Source organism: Heliangelus exortis, chromosome 15 (assembly GCF_036169615.1).
Source record: "Heliangelus exortis chromosome 15, bHelExo1.hap1, whole genome shotgun sequence".
Lineage (NCBI taxonomy): Eukaryota > Metazoa > Chordata > Aves > Apodiformes > Trochilidae > Heliangelus > Heliangelus exortis.
The window spans coordinates 984,625-1,001,438 of NC_092436.1; the positions used below are offsets into that span (position 1 = coordinate 984,625).

The window sequence follows — 16,814 nt, forward strand, 5'->3', positions numbered from 1 at the left end:
GGAGCAGCCCCAGCTCCTCTGGGCACCCAGGGGCTCAGCATCCTCAAATTGAAGATTTTTTTCTAATATCCAACCTGAATTTTCCTTTTTAACCCCTTTCCCCTCTTCCTCTCCCTCCACCCCCGTGTCCAACCTGACCTTCAGCTTGCTCCAGGGGCTCTGGGTGGGCACCAGAGCAAACCCAGGGAGGGTGGGAGCACCAAGGGTCAGAGCTGGGTGCACCTTGACTTGTCGAGCTGTGCCAGACCCCAAAATAATTCCTGGGATCCCGGGACAGGGAGGATGGAGCAGGAGGTGCCCACAGCTTCAGGCCACCAGATGGAGGAGAAAGAGGAATGCCAAATATTCCAGTTCTCTGGATATAACAAGACCAAATAAGGCCCAGATGCCAAGAGAGTGAACACAGAGCTCCTCTACCAAGTTTGGGCAAATGTGCTTCAGAGTTCCCCAATGCTGCTGATTTTTGCCTTGCAGGACCCACTGAGGAATTCTCCCCGGGTAAATTTATTCCTTTTCAAAAAGGAAAAGTCTCTGTGCACCCCCCCATCTACCACTGTCACCCCCAAATCCATCTTTGCAAGCTCCACACGTTTGGGAAGTTCAGCCACGAGCCAAAAGCACCACCAAATCATTGCAGGAGAGGTTAGAGATGGGAAATTAAGGGAAAAAACAACATTCCCTCTAAAAAAAAATGATAAAATACGGAACCATCCTTTCCTGGCTGGTTTTGGAGGAATCTCTCAGGGTTTGAAAACCCCTTGGAGATTTCTGATTACACCTTCCAGGGAAAAGTCACCGAATTCCCACGGATAATCAGGGTTTGTAACCAACAACCAAGCACTGAAAGTAAAATAAACACCAAAAAGTGCTACATAAGTGACATTTATTAAGGTTCTGCTGTATTTACAGTTTGAACATAGTAAAACTCCAAAGTGAATGAAACCACTTGGCAGAAAGCACAGAAGTGCACATGAAATCTACAGTTAGAAAGCATCATGGGCTCTGCTAACACAAATTTAAAAAGCAGGGATTACAGGAATTGTCCCCAAAGTCCCAAGCCAGAGAAAAAGAAAAAAAAAAATCCAGAAAAAAAAAAAAATAGCCTTTGTTTTGCAAGGGAATTTCTTTATACAAAGATGCGACATGAGCTTTCGTTTTGTTTTTTTTTTTTACACTACCAAGGTGCACTGTGAAAACCCCAAAGAGTCCAAAAAGTCAGCAAATTAAACCAGGAAGTTAAAATAATTAAAACACACGACAACACTGAGAAGATAGACTACCCAAAAATTAATCCTTGTGCTGCCTCCAGGACAAATCCCCTCCTCTCCCCGTGGCACCCCCAGGATCCCACCCGCAGGGACCCTGCTGGGTGGGAGTGGCACAAAGGTATCACCTCTGGGTGATGCCACCTCTTGACCTCACTGATGTCACCTCTGGGTGATGCCACCCCTTGGTGGGGGCAATGCCACCTTCTGACCTCACTGATGTCACCCCTGGGTGATGCCACCCCTTGGTGTGGGCAATGCCACCCCTTGACCTCATGGATGTCACCTCAGGGGTGATGCCACCCCTTGGTGTGGGCAATGCCACCCCTTGACCTCATGGATGTCACCTCAGGGGTGATGCCACCCCTTGGTGTGGGCAATGCCACCTTCTGACCTCACTGATGTCACCTCAGGGGTGATGCCACCCCTTGGTGTGGGCAATGCCACCTTCTGACCTCACTGATGTCACCTCAGGGGTGATGCCACCCCCTTGGTGGGGGCAATGCCACCTTCTGACCTCACTGATGTCACCTCAGGGGTGATGCCACCCCTTGGTGTGGGTGATGCCACCCCTTGACCTCACTGATGTCACCCCTGGGTGATGCCACCCCTTGGTGTGGGTGATGCCACCCCTTGACCTCACTGATGTCACCTCAGGGGTGATGCCACCCCTTGCCCTCTTCCTCCCACCCCTTGCCACCAGCCCCATGCAGCTGCCTGGGCCCAAGAGGATGAGGAGGAGGAGGAAGAGGAGGAGGAGGAGGAGGACCTAAAGCAATCCTGTCCCCTGGTGGCTTTGGGGACAGGGCTCAGGCCACCCACAGCACGACAGAAAGGACCTAGAGAGGCTGCATGAGCACGTCACAGACTGGACTGCACTAGCTTGTTCAGACATTAGCCACTATGATCACAGAGCTCTGCATTCATTATTAAAATTTTACACCTAGAAACAAATAGAAAGAAATGCTTCTCTTTTTTCCTTTTTTTTTTTTTTTGTGTGTGTGCAAGGTTTGTTTTGTTTGTTTTTTTTTTTTTTAACCCGACAGTACTTTTATTTATTTATTTATTTTAAAGCAGGTGATGATTTTTTTATATATTTTTTTTTTTTCTTCTACTCCAGAATCTTGATTCACTTCCTGCAGGTGTCCTGTTGCTTCTTGAAGGGAGAATTCAGTAATGCAGGAAGACACTTGCCAGAAAACATCTGTCAGAGAAGGATATGGAGTATTGAAACTATAGTTAGGCTGTGGTTTGGGCTCAGGGAAGGATGCAGAGCACAAAGAGTGCAGGATGTCTAAAGGCTCAGAAAGCCTCTCTGCACACAATGACACCACTGCAGTGACACACTCTGGAGTTCTGTGCATATTTCACAGCTCTGAAGAGTTCCAGTTCCTTAGGGGGAACAGAAACACAGCAGCCAAAGCCCCTAGAAGCCTCTTGCACCTTTTTCTCAGGTGCTGTGGTGTGAGAGAGAAACAGGAGTTCTGTTCCAGCCACACTGGTTCAGACCTTGTCCTACAGCCAGTGGCCTCTGCTGAGCTGGGTGGGTAAAATCCATCAGGAAACACCAACCTGCCCACTGGATTCCTTTCCACCAGTTATTATTTTCTGATCTGCACTAATTACTCCTCTCCTAATTTTCCAAAAATGATCCCTGCTCCACAGTGAAGAGGATCCCTCAGTGGGCCCTTCTCACCACGCCCTGCAGAGGGGAGCCCATCTGAAGAACACTGAAATCCAATCTTGTTGTGGCTTCCCTGCCCAGAATTTCACATTGCAGATTTGTTTTCAGGCAAAGCATCAGAAGTTATAATATTAATAAATGGCTCTGGACATTTATCTCCATCTCTCTAAAAGAGAGGATGCTTTTTGGAAGCTCTAAAATGACAAAAAATTAAACACGTAAATGAACATGTAGCAAAAAAAAAACCCTCTACACCTCTGTCCTCCCGAGCAAGGTCTCTAAAACTGTAATTTCCAGTTCCATACGCAGGAAATGGCTCCTTTAATAATAAATTCCTGTAAAAAAGCAAAATTCAACAAACCCAACCTGTTCAGTGAGCACAAGCTGCAGACAACCCAGCTGATGCCGGAACCTTCACGCTACGTGAGGGAAAGAAACTCTCTGGTGATTCAGCAGGAATTGGAGAGGATATTACAAATCCTGGAGGAGGTCATAAACCCTAATTTTGTTAAACAGAGCTGAAACACTTAAATAAATTGACTGAACTATTTTTACACACTATCAGCAGCGGGAAACTCAAGCTGGGAACCACTGCAGAGTGCTGGGGTTGTGTCTCCTTCCAGAGAGGAGGCAGAACCTGCCCAGTGAAAGGCTTTGGGTTTAGTAGCTGAACAATTTAATGCCACCACCCTCCTGTAGACCCGGGGTTTGTTTGGTTTCTTTATGGCCCAGCTGCAGTTGTTTCAGGCCTGTCTTGGGGAAATCTCCTCTTCTGCTGGCATTTCTAAAGGGAGCATCGTGTTGCACTCACCATCTGGGAAGGAACCTATTACAGGATTTCCTTCCCCTCAGGGAGGGGCAGTAAATGCAGGGCCATTATCTGCTGTGAGCAGGAAATGATGCTGGAAGGGCACAACTGCTTAAGCCTCCTCCTTTCCAGTCCCATTAAGGCAGCAGACATTAAGGTTCAGCCCTAAAGCCAAAGGTTTGGGAAGATGCTGAGGCAGGTTGGGGCCTTAGAGGCTTCCCGAGAGCAGGGGGGGTGCAGGAGTTGAGTTTCTTGAGGAATTTGGCAGAAAATTGGAGCAGCACAGGAAATTCAGGCAAATTGCTCTTCCTGGGACGTGAGCCAAAGGCACTGGCACAATGTCCTAACAAAATTCTGTAACCTTTAACTCCTGCTTGGGACACAACCACACGTTTCTGGCAGCCACACCTGGCAAAGACACTCAGGGAAGCTGATGGACACAGAATTCCTCCCAGCAAAAACCCAGGGAGAAATGTCAAGTGTTCCTCTGCTCCCCACCCAGTCAGTCTGGAGGGAATAGCAAGAAAAGACTTTTCTGATGCCTTGTGTTCTAAAAATATGCATGCAAAGCAAAGGCTGGCTGAAAAGAAGGGCTATAAATAGAGTTTAAACCAAAACACAACAAAATCAGGAAAGCAGAACCTTTACCTTTAGTAAATGAAGAGAACTCTGGTTCTGGGGAGAGTGGAGAAAGTATCTGGCATCTTCCTGACCTTTGCATAATTAATAAATCCTCTGAGAAACAGCAGGAAACCTAGATGGAAGAAACACAGTTGTCCAGTTTTTGGTTTCTTGGTTAGAAAAGGAGCAGCTCAACTGATACTGGTACCTCAGCTGCTGGGATGCACAACAGCTGATTAAAAACAACCATTTTTGGGTCACAATTACACCTTATCTTCCCATTTCAGCCAGTCTCAAGAAACAAACTTTCCCCAGGCAATCACAAAACTTTTCATTCCAAATGAGATCCGGGCACTTCCAAAGGAGGAATAAAAAATAAAAATAAACAAAGAAAGACCACAACCCACTCTTCCAGAGAGTAAGAGCATCAGTGACTCTGAAAACAAGCATTGTTCTCTTCTTTCCTCCTTCTGGAGGTTTAATAGCCACTAAAACTATGCTCACACAAGCCCTAATTGCACTTTTAGAGAGTTTCAAGCATGCATTCCCTCTGCCCCCAGAACAAACACTCACCTAGTACAAGGAAGACCCACCAGAGCCAGTACTGGCCATCAAAGTAACCAGGAAAATAGGTGGAGAACTGGGAAAAAAATAAAAATAATACATGTACATTAGGGGACACAGCAGCTTCTGAAGCCAAATGTTTCAGCAGCAACCAGATCAAGCCCACTGCACCCAAGAGAGCTCAGAGAGCACTGCACAGCCTGCAGAGAACAAGCTTTTCCACCAGCTTTTATTTAGTGTTTTTCTACACACTTCAGACCAGCCCCCACCAGAGTGAATTTCACTAAGTCAGTGGCAAATGCAGCCCAATTTGTTTGTTTGTTTTCATCTTACTCAAGTTTAAAAACCTCACAAAAGCTTCTTCTCAAAGCTGAAACCAAACCCAGAGTTCATGCCACCTGCCCCTGTCCCCCGGGCTCCTCAGCCCCTTCCTCTCCCTGCCTGAGGGATGTCCATAGATGTCCTGACAGCCTGGATATGCCCAGAGTTTATAAGGAATTCCAGCAACCCGGAGGAATGAGCTTCCTCCTGCTCCCCTGCTGCTTGTGCCGCAGGAAGGTCACAGCAGAGGGCACCAAAGGGCTTCTCCCAGCCCGGTGACAAAGAGGTGGCTGCATCATCCTCCAACCAACACCAGCAAACCTCACTCCCAGCTCCCAGGTGCCTGTTTCCCTCTCCTCCTCAGCCTTCTCACGGTTATCCCACAGTTCAGAGAATTTTTCTTTGCCAGAGGAGCACCTAAGGAGCATCCCCCTGGAGAGAAACATCCCCCTGTGGACAGCAGAGCTTGTCTTAGCTGGATAAAAATTTTTACAGAGAGCAGATTCTGGTTGCTGCTGACACACACACACACATTTTCATCCAATATTCTGTCAGACAGAGACAGAATTGGGTGTGTAATTTATTTTTTTCTTTTATTGCAATACTAATTCCAGGATCAAATGATGAAAAAGCTCTGCTGTCAATGAATAAGGGGATGAAAATCTTTTTCATTACAGCAAGCTAAATGTGTAACTAACTTCAGTGTGAGATAAAAAAGGAGCTAGGGAAAAAGAGTATCAGTGTCCATCCATGTGTTTTTCCCCTACACAACTCACCCTGACAATCAGGATCCATTTAATAAGAGACAGACCAAACCCAGAAATGGCCCCATATCGTCCTGCAGCTGAAGTAGTCAGACAGAAAGACAGGAAAAATCCAATCCAGTTGAACAGGAATGCCACTGAAAAAGCAGGAGCAAAGCAGCAGGTCAAACCCTCTTTAGATTTCAAGGAGAAAAAAAAAAAACATGAAAGCCTTGCACAGTGTTTTATTTTCCTGCTGCTAGGTAAGTGTGAAAATAGATATTTCAGGTCCTTGCCTGGAAAAAAAGGAAGCTCCCCCAGGTACTTACTGAAGAAAGTGAGCATGAAAATGCCATCATTCCCTATCCTCAGCTGGTCAGTGTCATCAAAGTCATCCCGTGTCACAAAGTCCTCATCCTGCAAACCAAAGGCAGAGCAGACAGGGGTGGGTTTAGGTCATTCCAGTCCTCACAGCAAGGCCCAGCCTGCACCTGGGGGTGCAAAGTGCTCAGCCCTGGAGAGGAAGGGGCAGAAAGTGCTTCATTTACATCTAAGAAAAGCCCCACAGTGGGGCAGGAGGGGAATCCTAAATTCTAAAGCCTCAAAAGGCTCCAAATGCAAGCAGGAAAAATTCCTGTTTCTCATCCCAATATGAGGGCATGAAATATGAAGTCACTGGCAGACTTTTTATTTATTAGGACAGCTGAGACTGGGCATGTTGCTGTTCTCACTGTGAAGAATTCCCCTGCTCATCAAAAAATTAAACTTATCATCTCAGCAAGGGATTTGGCTTCTGAGAAGTGTAACAAGCAGTAAAGACCTGATGCTAGCAGGGGTGGTGGAAGAGGCTGGACAAGAGATAAGGTTGAGAAAACAAAAAGAAATAAAAAATGACAAAATAGTTACTCTGACTGATTGGTTTCACCATCCTTGTATCAGCTACACTGACCTCTGGAAAAGTCAGCTAAGTGAGAGGCAGAAGTACCAAGGGTAGATGTGCTCTGGGGCTGAACATTTAATCCTAAATCTTTTTTTAAAAATCAGAAACCAGTGACAGTGCACACAGCTACAGTTCAGCTCCTCTGTCAGCTTGCCAAACTAATCTGGATAGCACATGCTGGCATTACTGGGATGTCTTACATCATCACACCCACCCAGGGCAAAATTAAAAAAAACAAAAAAACAAACAAAACAAACCAAAACAACAACCCAACAACATCAGCCACAGAGCACAAGAAGCGTGTAACAACACCACCCCAGAAAGCTTCAAAAATAACAGAAGGAAAAGAAAGTCTAGATGCTTGATGGGCTGGAGCTAAGGCAGGGAACCTACAGAAGAAATCTCCAGAGCCCAGGGTACTCACCCTGCCAGGAACCAAGGGAATTGTGGCTTCAGCCTTGGTTCTCTCTGCCTCATCGTAACTCGGCAGCGTCGTGGCCACGTTGTAAGAGGGAGGCTTTGGAAAGCCTGACTCATCCTTGTAGTCAAAATAAGCTGCAAAAAAAGAAGTGGTAAAGATGGTAACTCCTGAAGAACACCCTGTTGGGAATGAGAAGTGTTAATTTTGATTTCCAAAAAGCCCAGATGGTTGAAGCCTGCCCCTCCTGAAAGAGAGAGTGAAAAACAAGGGAGCACCTGATCTGATGCACAGCAACACCACTTCCCCATCCCCTGGCAGCTTTTATTTTTAAAACAATGACACATGCTGTGCCTCTCCTGACTTCAACAAACAGAAGCAGGCATATTTTCAGCTCCCAAGTGAGCCAGAGAAGGATTGCTGCAAGCCTGAGGCCCCCGGTGATCAGTTCCTCCAGAGAGAGACTGGAAGATGGAGGGCAAAGGGGATTGGAACAAAAATCCATTTCTGAGCCCCAGAGACCTGGTACAGACCCAGGGCTAAGGGGATGTCTGTGGGGTTGGTGTGCCAAGGGAGGACACTCAGTCACACACCATTCCAAATTCCATCCAAAGCTGGCCAGCTGCTTGGGAAGCTGGCAGTGTGTTGTGTTGGATCTTATCTGAGAAACCGATTATGAAAAAAAAGAAAAAAAAAAAAAAAAAGAGAGAAAATATTTGCCCAATATTCTGAGACATAACCAACACAAAATAAGGTGTTCTGCTAAAAGCTGTCAGAGCCATGACCACAGGAAGATTGAGAAACAGAACCCTTATGACCAAGCCCTTAGTTACTGAAAACTGCAGACAGAATTCTGTAATTCCCTGTGAGCAACCAGTCCTTTTTGGAAGGAGCACAGCACCACCCCAGTGCCAAAAAATGAGAGGGGAACCACAAATTCTCCTGGCACTTTGATTTCAACTGTCCTCCAGCTACTAAGAACAGGGAGAAATGTCACTTGAACACCCCTTGATGGGATGACATCAGACGACTGCAGCCCAAATGCTGCTTCTAAACCACAAGGAACAACAACCTCTGGATCAATTCTGATCCTGTGCAGCCCGGGCAGGGATGCTGCAATGCCTCCTGGCAATAAAAACAGTGAAAAAGGAAGAGGAGAGCAAAGCTGCTGCTGCCTTTGGGTTCCACTCACCCGTGCTCTCTGCAGAGATGCTGCTGTAGGGTGGAGGGGCATCATTCATCACTGCCCCAGCCTCTCCTGGCTCCTCTTCATTCTGCAGCTGAACAGACACACAGAGACCTGTGAGATCCACTCCTCCAGAGCTGGGGAATTACACCCCTGGAGTTTGAATTCCCCACAACAGATTCTTCTGGGAGCTGGGGCACCACAGGCCACTCCAGCAGCTGCTGAGGAGCTGCACTCCCATCCATTTTAGTCCAAGGAACAGCAGGAGACACCCAACAAAAAACTCCATTGCTGCCTCTGGCTCTGCCGAGGAAGTTTGCTGAGTTTGGGTTTTTTTTTCCCCCCCAGGGACACGTTACACAACGATACATCTAAGCACGAATCTTGCCATTTCCCTCCAACCTTTCACACTGAAAAAGAGGCAGTTTGTTTGGTGCCCTCTGCTTCCCACGGGCTCTGTATAAACGACCCAGCAGCTTATCAAACGTTTCAAAGATGCACTTGCAGGAGGCAGCTATGCAAACCCAGGCTGCCAGCAGAGAGCTGGCAATACCAGCAGAGAAGCAGAAACACACCAGAATGGGACCTCCACACCAGCTGACACCTCATTTATTCACTTATTTATTTCCTTCTTTGCCTTCCTCAGCAGCAGCAAAGGAATTGAGCTGTGATGCAGGAGACAACTTCTTCCAAATAACCCCCCTGGGACTGAGCTGCTTGGCTGAACAGAGGTGTTCTGAGCCCTCCTGTGATCAGCAGCCCTGCAGCTCCTTCCTTGACATCTTCTCCAACCATCCCCCCTGCCAATAACCTTCAAAGCATCCAGGATTATCTTCCTTTTTTTTCTTTGGACAGATATGTTGCCATTCAAGTTTTTTTCCCAAGAGTTTCCTGCCAGGAGGTGGGAGGGTGGGGATATGTTCTTATTTTGTTTGTGTGTCTTATCAAATAGGAAAAAAAAAGAAAAAAAAAACAAACAAAAAAGCCCACAGCAAATCAGCTTAGGCTTCTAAATGAAAGTCTTGTTCTATACATAACTGATCTGCTGCTTGGGTTTTTATTCCCTTTGCTGCCCAAGATGAAAGAAATCCACATCCCCTGGAAAAAAAAAAAAAAAAAGCCAAGAAAAAAAATCTTCTGCTAAGGGAGTTCAAGCTGATGAGGTTGAAATGACTCAGGGGAGCAGGTGGGGACATCAGCAGAGCTGCTGCCACATCCAAGGGGGATGAAATGACACAGGAGAGTCCAGCAGCACTGTCACCCACTGCACCTGGACCCAAAGAACAGGGCACCAGGACCCTGTGCTTGGTTTTGCTGCCAGATGAAGCTCAGCCCAGCAGCATCACCCTCTCCCCATTCCTTTTATGAGCAGATGGGATAGAAAAAAAAAAAAAAAAAAAAAAAAAGAAAAAGAAAAAGAAAAAGAAAAAGAAAAAAAAAAGGAAAAAAAAGGGGGAAAAAAAGGGGAAAAAGGGGGGAAAAAAAGGGGAAAAAGGGGGGAAAAAGGGGGGAAAAAGGGGGAAAAAGGGGGAAAAAGGGGGAAAAAGGGGGAAAAAGGGGGAAAAAGGGGGAAAAAGGGGGAAAAAGGGGGAAAAAAGGGGAGGAAAAAAGGGGAGGAAAAAAAGGGGAGGAAAAAAAGGGGGGGGGAAAAAGGGGGGGGAAAAAAGGGGGGGAAAAAAAGGGGGGGGAAAAAAAGGGGGGGGAAAAAAAGGGGGGGGAAAAAAAGGGGGGGGGAAAAAAGGGGGGGGGAAAAAAGGGGGGAAAAAAAAGGGGGGAAAAAAAAGGGGGAAAAAAAAGGGAAAAAAAAATTAACCGAAGCTTGCTGGGTAAGCAGTCCCCACGTGGCACCCAGCTGAACCATTTCCTTGAGGAAGGGAGGAATGAAGTGATGCAGATGAAAACCCAGTCCCTGTGGTGCCTGTCCCAGCTGCCTGGGCTGTCCCCAGGAGCCACCTGAGGCTGCCACAGCCCCGCGTGGAGGTGGCAGGGTGCAGCCACACAAAAGCAGCACCAGGAGGAGGGAGCAGCAAGGCAGCTTCATCCTCTCCACACCATCCAGCAAGAAACAAGAGCTGCTTCTCTTACAAACCCCCCCGGAGTGCAGTCATCAGGAGAAAATGCAAACTAACTGGCAAAGTAATTGCCTGGTACAAGAAGCTAGAAAAAAATAATAATAAAAAAAAAAAAAAGGGGAGAGCACTGCTGCAGAACTCCAGGAGCAGCCTGCACCCAGCACCGGGGGCAAACGAAGGGATAATCCTGTGAAATGCAGAGCCAAACCCCTTGGATTCCATCTCAATTCCCAGAAGATGCTCTCCTCAACCTCTCCAGGAAAATTCAGCACTCCTACGTGTTTGGTTGCTTTTATTTTGCTCCATATGTTAAGTCAGGCTCTCAGACCCTGGGGCTCTGGGTACTGCACACCCTTCCTTACCCGCTCTCCTCGGGAGGGATCATGGATTAAAATCCTGATATTTGCAGGAAAGAAGACCACAACCTAAAAGTACAGTCACCAAGGAAGGGGAAAGCATCAGATGTGACAAGAGAGGAGACAGAAGAGGACATGGATAGTTAATTCCTACCCCTGGAATTCTCTGCAAGGTTTTCAACGGGGAAAAAAAAAAAAAAAATACAAATTCTTGCTACTGCCTGGTGGACTTGATGGTCTCAGAGGTCTTTTCCTGCCTCAGTAATTCCGTGTGGGAAAAAGGAAGCTGAACGTGCTCCTGGCTGCAAACCACTACAATCCAGGTAAGGACACCAAAACCATAATGACTTTTCCAAGTTGAGCTGGAGGCTGTAGGAGGCACACAGCTAGAGAAAACAATTGTTGGGTTGTTTGGGGTTTTTTTTTTCCTTCTAATGGACAAGGTACACAAATGCCTTCCAGGCTTTATTTTAATGATTCCAGGCATCTAAAATTCAACTAAGTGCTCAGCAGCCAAGCAGGAAGGGTTCATGTGACAGGAAGAATGAGTCAGATCAGTTCCTGCATGGCCCAGCACTGCCCTGCCTGGGTGCTCACTGTGCTGGGGGGGTGGGCAGCTGCCCCCCAGGGTCCTCAGATCCCCCAGAACCTGGTGACAGAGCCCCCCAGAACCTGCTGAGGCTGGGGGTGTTCTTTCTTTGGGTCCCTGATGGATTTCAGCTTCTCAAGCGTGGCTCTTGCTTTTTTGGTGTTAAAAAAATTGTCTTTAGAGAAGGCAGAGTCACTGACACCAAAGAGTTTTCCACCCAGCTGCTAAAACCACAGAGAGTGGCCTGGCAGGACTGGGTAAGGCCAAGGGACATCTTTTTTTTCCCAAAAAGCCTGGCAGGACTGGGTAAGGCCAAAGGACATCTTTTTTTTTACCAAAAAGCCTGGCAGGACTGGGTAAGGCCAAGGGACATCTTTTTTTTCCCAAAAAGCCTGGCAGGACTGGGTAAGGCCAAAGGACATCTTTTTTTTTACCAAAAAGCCTGGCAGGACTGGGTAAGGCCAAGGGACATCTTTTTTTTCCCAAAAAGCCTGGCAGGACTGGGTAAGGCCAAAGGACATCTTTTTTTTTACCAAAAAGCCTGGCAGGACTGGGTAAGACCAAGGGACATCTTTTTTTTCCCAAAAAGCACCATCAGAAGCTGGGCTCTGAGCAGGACACCACTTCCCCCTCCCCCTGTCACAGCAGCACTGAGGTTCAGAACTTCCAAAATGTTTTAACTCTTCCCACATAAACTCTAAATAAAGCATTTCCAATAAATATACCTGTTAATTCTTCCACATTTTCCAAACTTAGCTTGGATCTTTTATTTTTTGACTCCACCCCAAGTCTTTAGGCTGCACAGTTTTGGATCTTTTTTCACTCCCTTTTGCCCCAAGCCCTTCCTTAGGCTGCACACAAATATTCTTTACATTAAACCAGGATTACCAGGAGCTTTGCCTTAGCAACACATCACCAGTGACACAGGGATGCTTGCTGCATTTCAGCTTTTATTTGATGTTCTGCCACACAGAGCAGAACTGCACAGGAATCCCACAGAGACCCTGGGATGGAGATACCCCTAATCAGATCTCATTTTCAGTTGTTACCATGGTTTCTGTGAGCTCTCAAAACAGCAGATATTTGGGGTAATGACAGGCAGAGAATCAGCCTTTTTAAAAAATGGGATAGGATTGGGCTTTTTAGAACAATGGAATCATAACCTATGGAAGCCAAATGGTAAAGACTGGGTAAAATCAGGGCTAAATATGGGAGTGCCCCAGGAAGGCAACCTCAGCACCTCAACAAACACTCCTCACTCTTCTCCTTCCATACCTCTGGCCCTTTGGAAGCAAATCTAAGTTTCTGCCCACTCCAGATCCTCAGAGAGTTATTTTTATGGATTCTGCTTCACTTTAAGCAGACCCCACTTTGCAAGCTTGACTTTTGCTCAATGCTGTTGCAGATCCCATAACTCAATATCAGCTTATTGATCAGCAGGAATCATGACAAGCTATGAGACAAGGCAATCCACCTTAATATACCATAATTCTGTTTTAAGGAATGTTAAGTATCTCCAAGGAAAAAAAAATAATCCCACCATGCCACCACAGATGAGATCTGGATACCCCACAACAGGAGGCAGAAACAGAAGGAATGGATACACCTTAAAACTGCATTTTTTTGCCAGCCCTACTAGTGTGAGACAGCATTTCCCAAGCCCTTTGAGCAGAGCTGGAATCAGTTTTCATCCCATAACTACTTTTTCACCCAAACTCACTAAATCCTTGCAAGCTCACCTGACAGGTGCTGTGCTCCAGACACAGATGTGGCCCCAGCAGAACCTTTGTGGCTTCATTTTACACTGCAACATTTTAAAATAATCATAGAATCATAGAATAGGCTGGGTTGGAAGGGACCTCAGAGATGATGCATCAAGTCCAACCCTTAATCTTCCCTCTGATGTCAATGGACACATTTTCTACTTATATATATATATATATATATATATATATAAAAAAAAAAAAAAAGGGAAAGCAACTTACCCTGGAAATTTTCTTACTGCTCTTATCAGTTGTCTATCTTTAGCAAGAACATCTTCTGCACACCACCAGCACCTCACCAAGGAAACCAACAGCCTGACATCACTAAGTAACTGACATTAAAAAATAGGGTATATTCTCATCTTTGGGTTTCAGTCTCCACACCCATTTCAACTGAAAAATTAAATACAAGCTTTAGGCAAGCACAAAGTGACAAGTGACATCTGCCTTCCCAGTCAGCACTGTCAGCATTCCTGGACTGAAGCTGTACTCACATTGTACCTTCAGCAATGTATTTCTTGTAGTTCCACTGCAAGAAAACCAAAAAACTGGGAAAATCTTTCTTCCTTATATTTCCCATAGCCACCTCCCCCTTGCAAAATGATTCACGATCCATGTAAGCCTCCAGTAGCTGGAAAAGGAAGAAATATCACTCAAGAAGGACTATGCCCTGATTATTTAGCACACCCACCATTTTCTAGGTGGGTTTACATTACCCACACACATCAGATATATTTCCAACTGCCTGGAGTAAAAAGCATGCCTCAGGTACCACGCAGTGTAAATAAATCTATTAAAAGCCTGGCTATTTTTTTCCAGAATGGAGGCTGGGTTCTATTCTAAGGACAAAATACAGCTCTGTCCCTGAGCTCCCAATCCAGGGGTAATGCTGAAAGGGCTTTAAGCCACCTAATCCTACACCATTCCTGCCTGACTCCCCAAGAAAATGACAGCAGCCTCCCCGTGTCCCTTTTTGGGGACAGAAATAAAGAATAAAGACCCAGAGGATGTGCTGGAGCTTTCCTTCCCCAAAACAGCTCCCGTGCCCACCCCCAACAAGCACAGCCCAGCCTGCACCAGCCTGCAGAGGAGGAACCAACCCCAAAAAAGGGGCTGGGAGGGGAGCTAGGATCCTGTCTCTGAAGTTTGAGCTTTATTCTCCAGCCAGCCAGGCTCCCTCAGGGTGCCAGATCACCCAGCAGCGTCAGCCTGGGCTATTTTTTTATCAGCTTATCTCATGCCAGGACACAGAGCAGGGGCTGGGAAGTTGGCTTTAGCAAATAAATCCTCTGCCATTGTGCATCCCTCCCATCAGTGAGCAGACACAGGCTGGGGGGCAGCAGCAGAGGGGGCCCAGCCCCATCCACAGGGCAGGAAAGGACACAGATGGGTTTCAAACTCATCTTGTCCTCAAATCATCCTCATTAACCATCACTTTTTTTTTTTTTTTTTTTTTCCCTGAAAATACACACACTCAGGGAACCCTACGAGTGTTTTAATACACCCACAGCTCAACAAGGTGGTGGATGCACCCCCTGGAGCAGGGGTTACATGACCCTGGCACACTTGGGCTGTATCACATCCAGCTCTGCAGGAACTGCCAGGTTCTGTGACTACAGCACCAGCCCTACAGCCCATGAAAAATAAACCATCACGTTTCAAAACTCCCAGGTCTCCTCCAGCACCTCGTAAACTTAACAGGATGACATGAGATTAGCCTGAATTTCTCTGGGCAACTGGATCCAGCTCTCCAGTTCCCTGCAATTCCTCTCCTGGCTGGTCCATTGGTTAATTGCACATTCATGGACACAAGGAGACTCAGTGCATGGAAAAAAACTGAGACATTCAGTGCTTGAGAGACTCTCCCATCCTCTCCTCTCCTCTTCCTCATCTAAATATCCATTTGGTATCTTCAGTTCAAACAGCTTGCAGGGTTTTTCAGAGCAACACAAGCCTTAGGAACCAGTTCAGCAATAACACACTTCACAACAACACCACAAATACCAGGGCCTGGCAGAAGGTGAGGGAAAAAAAAAAAAAAAAAAAAAAAACAACAGTTTCTAAGCACCTAGAGAAACGCAGATACATTTATACCCCCCCATCGTTTCATTTCATTTGTTTGCTCCTCAGGGGCAGAGCCTGCCTCCCTAACCCTGCAGCAGGGCACAGCAGAGGGCTGCTCCCTGTCTGCCAGGACCTGGGGACAACTTCACAACATTCCTGGTTAAGGAAAGCAGGAATGTGCTGCTCAGTCTGGGAGGGAGGCACTGGAGGGTGTCCTGCTGTCCCCTATCTCCAGGGGCTGCAGAGATTCCTTTGTTGGGGTCAGGATCCTGATGGGAAAGGTGATTAGAGAAGGCACCTCCATTACCTGCTCCTTCCATTTCCAAGGACAACAATAAAGAGATTTGTGTCTGGAAGAGAATACGACTGGGAAGGATAAAATAAAATGCCTAAGTTTTCCTTGACTTTGACATTTTTAGTACGTATAAAAGAGGCACCTGGAGCTGTCATGCCCTGAGTGATATCCCAGCCCAAGGGGAAGGTTGGAAATATTCCCGGCGTGAGGTTGTTCCTGGTGTGAGCCCGGGGGCAGCAGCCGGGAGCTGTGGGATCCCTGAGGGATTCCATCCTGACTTTCACCCCGCCAGCAGGAGCCGGGCCAACCCGAACCCCTCCTGACAGCAATGACAAAACCCCGAGGAGGCGGGGATGGAAAAACAGCCCCAGGGATGACGAGGAAGGACAATCTCCGGCCTGCGAGCCTTTGGGTCGACCGCAAGTAAAACACCGAACCGATTCCCGCCCGGTTCCGGTCCATCCAGAGGGAGCTGATCCCGGGAAGAGCCCAGCCCGGTTCCGCTGCCCTGCAGAGGCCGTGCCAGAGGGCGGCCGGGCCCACAAGGTCGCTTCGGCCCCTTCGGAGAGCGAAGCCCCGGGGCGAAGCCTGGGGAACCGGTACCGCGGCCCCGGCCCGGACAACAGCGGAACCCCGAGGCCTCCGCCCCGGTCCCGGTCCCCGCCCCACTCCCCCCTTTCCCCGCGGGGCCTCGGGGCAGGGCTGAACTCTCCCCCCCCCCCATCCATCCATCCCTTCCACCCCTTCCCGGCTCGGCGGATCCCGGGGGAGGGCAGCGGAGGGGAGGGGATGGCGGCAGCGCCCCGGGCCCCGCAGCGCGGAGGCGGCGGATCCCGGCCCGGCCCCGCCACCCGCCCTCCCCCCCGCGGCCTACGGAACCGCGGCCCTCCCCTCCGGACCGGGCCGGGCCGAACCGGGCCGCTCACCTGCTGGTACCGGCCGGTGCCGGGCTCGGCGGCCGACATGGCGCTCGGAGGGGAGAGGGCGGGCGGGGGTCGGCGTCGGCGCTGCCCGAGCGGGCAGCTGAGGAGGGAGGAGGCGGCGGCAGCCCCGGGGATCCTGGCTGCGGGCTCCGCTCCCGCCCTCCGCCCGTCACGCTCGGCTGCGCCCGCCTCCCGCTCCGCC

The 16,814-nt window shown here is 48.1% G+C and overlaps 1 protein-coding gene across 5 annotated transcripts; it reads right to left on the bottom strand.

Moving 5' to 3' along the window:
* Positions 1-866: 866 nt before the first annotated feature.
* On the bottom strand, positions 867-16,802 carry NDFIP1 (Nedd4 family interacting protein 1). Of its 5 annotated transcripts, none has more exons than XR_011728818.1 (9): positions 8,724-8,810; positions 8,557-8,644; positions 7,371-7,501; positions 6,336-6,423; positions 6,040-6,164; positions 4,952-5,018; positions 4,406-4,511; positions 1,904-2,469; positions 867-1,843 (listed from the first exon to the last, which is right to left on the bottom strand). XR_011728818.1 is itself a non-coding variant. In XM_071758585.1 (8 exons), exons 1-7 carry the CDS (start codon positions 16,652-16,654, stop codon positions 4,408-4,410), a joined length of 642 nt encoding a protein of 213 aa, XP_071614686.1. In that variant the 5' UTR covers positions 16,655-16,802; the 3' UTR covers positions 867-2,469; positions 4,406-4,407. The 5 variants fall into 5 exon arrangements, 2 of the variants coding, with proteins under 2 accessions (XP_071614686.1, XP_071614685.1); XR_011728820.1 differs by having other exon boundaries at positions 867-1,409; positions 1,836-2,469; XR_011728819.1 differs by having other exon boundaries at positions 867-1,712; positions 1,836-2,469.
* Positions 16,803-16,814: the final 12 nt, after the last annotated feature.

Coding starts and splice junctions, on each gene's coding strand:
- NDFIP1 (XM_071758584.1), bottom strand. CDS start 8,795: ATGGATGGGAGTGCAGCTCCTCAGCAGCTGCTGGAGTGGCCTGTGGTG. Junction 6,165..6,335: donor TTTCATGCTCACTTTCTTCA/GTAAGTACCTGG, acceptor CTGCTTTTTCAG/TGGCATTCCTGTTCAACTGG. Junction 4,512..4,951: donor GTGGGTCTTCCTTGTACTAG/GTGAGTGTTTGT, acceptor TCTTCCATCTAG/GTTTCCTGCTGTTTCTCAGA.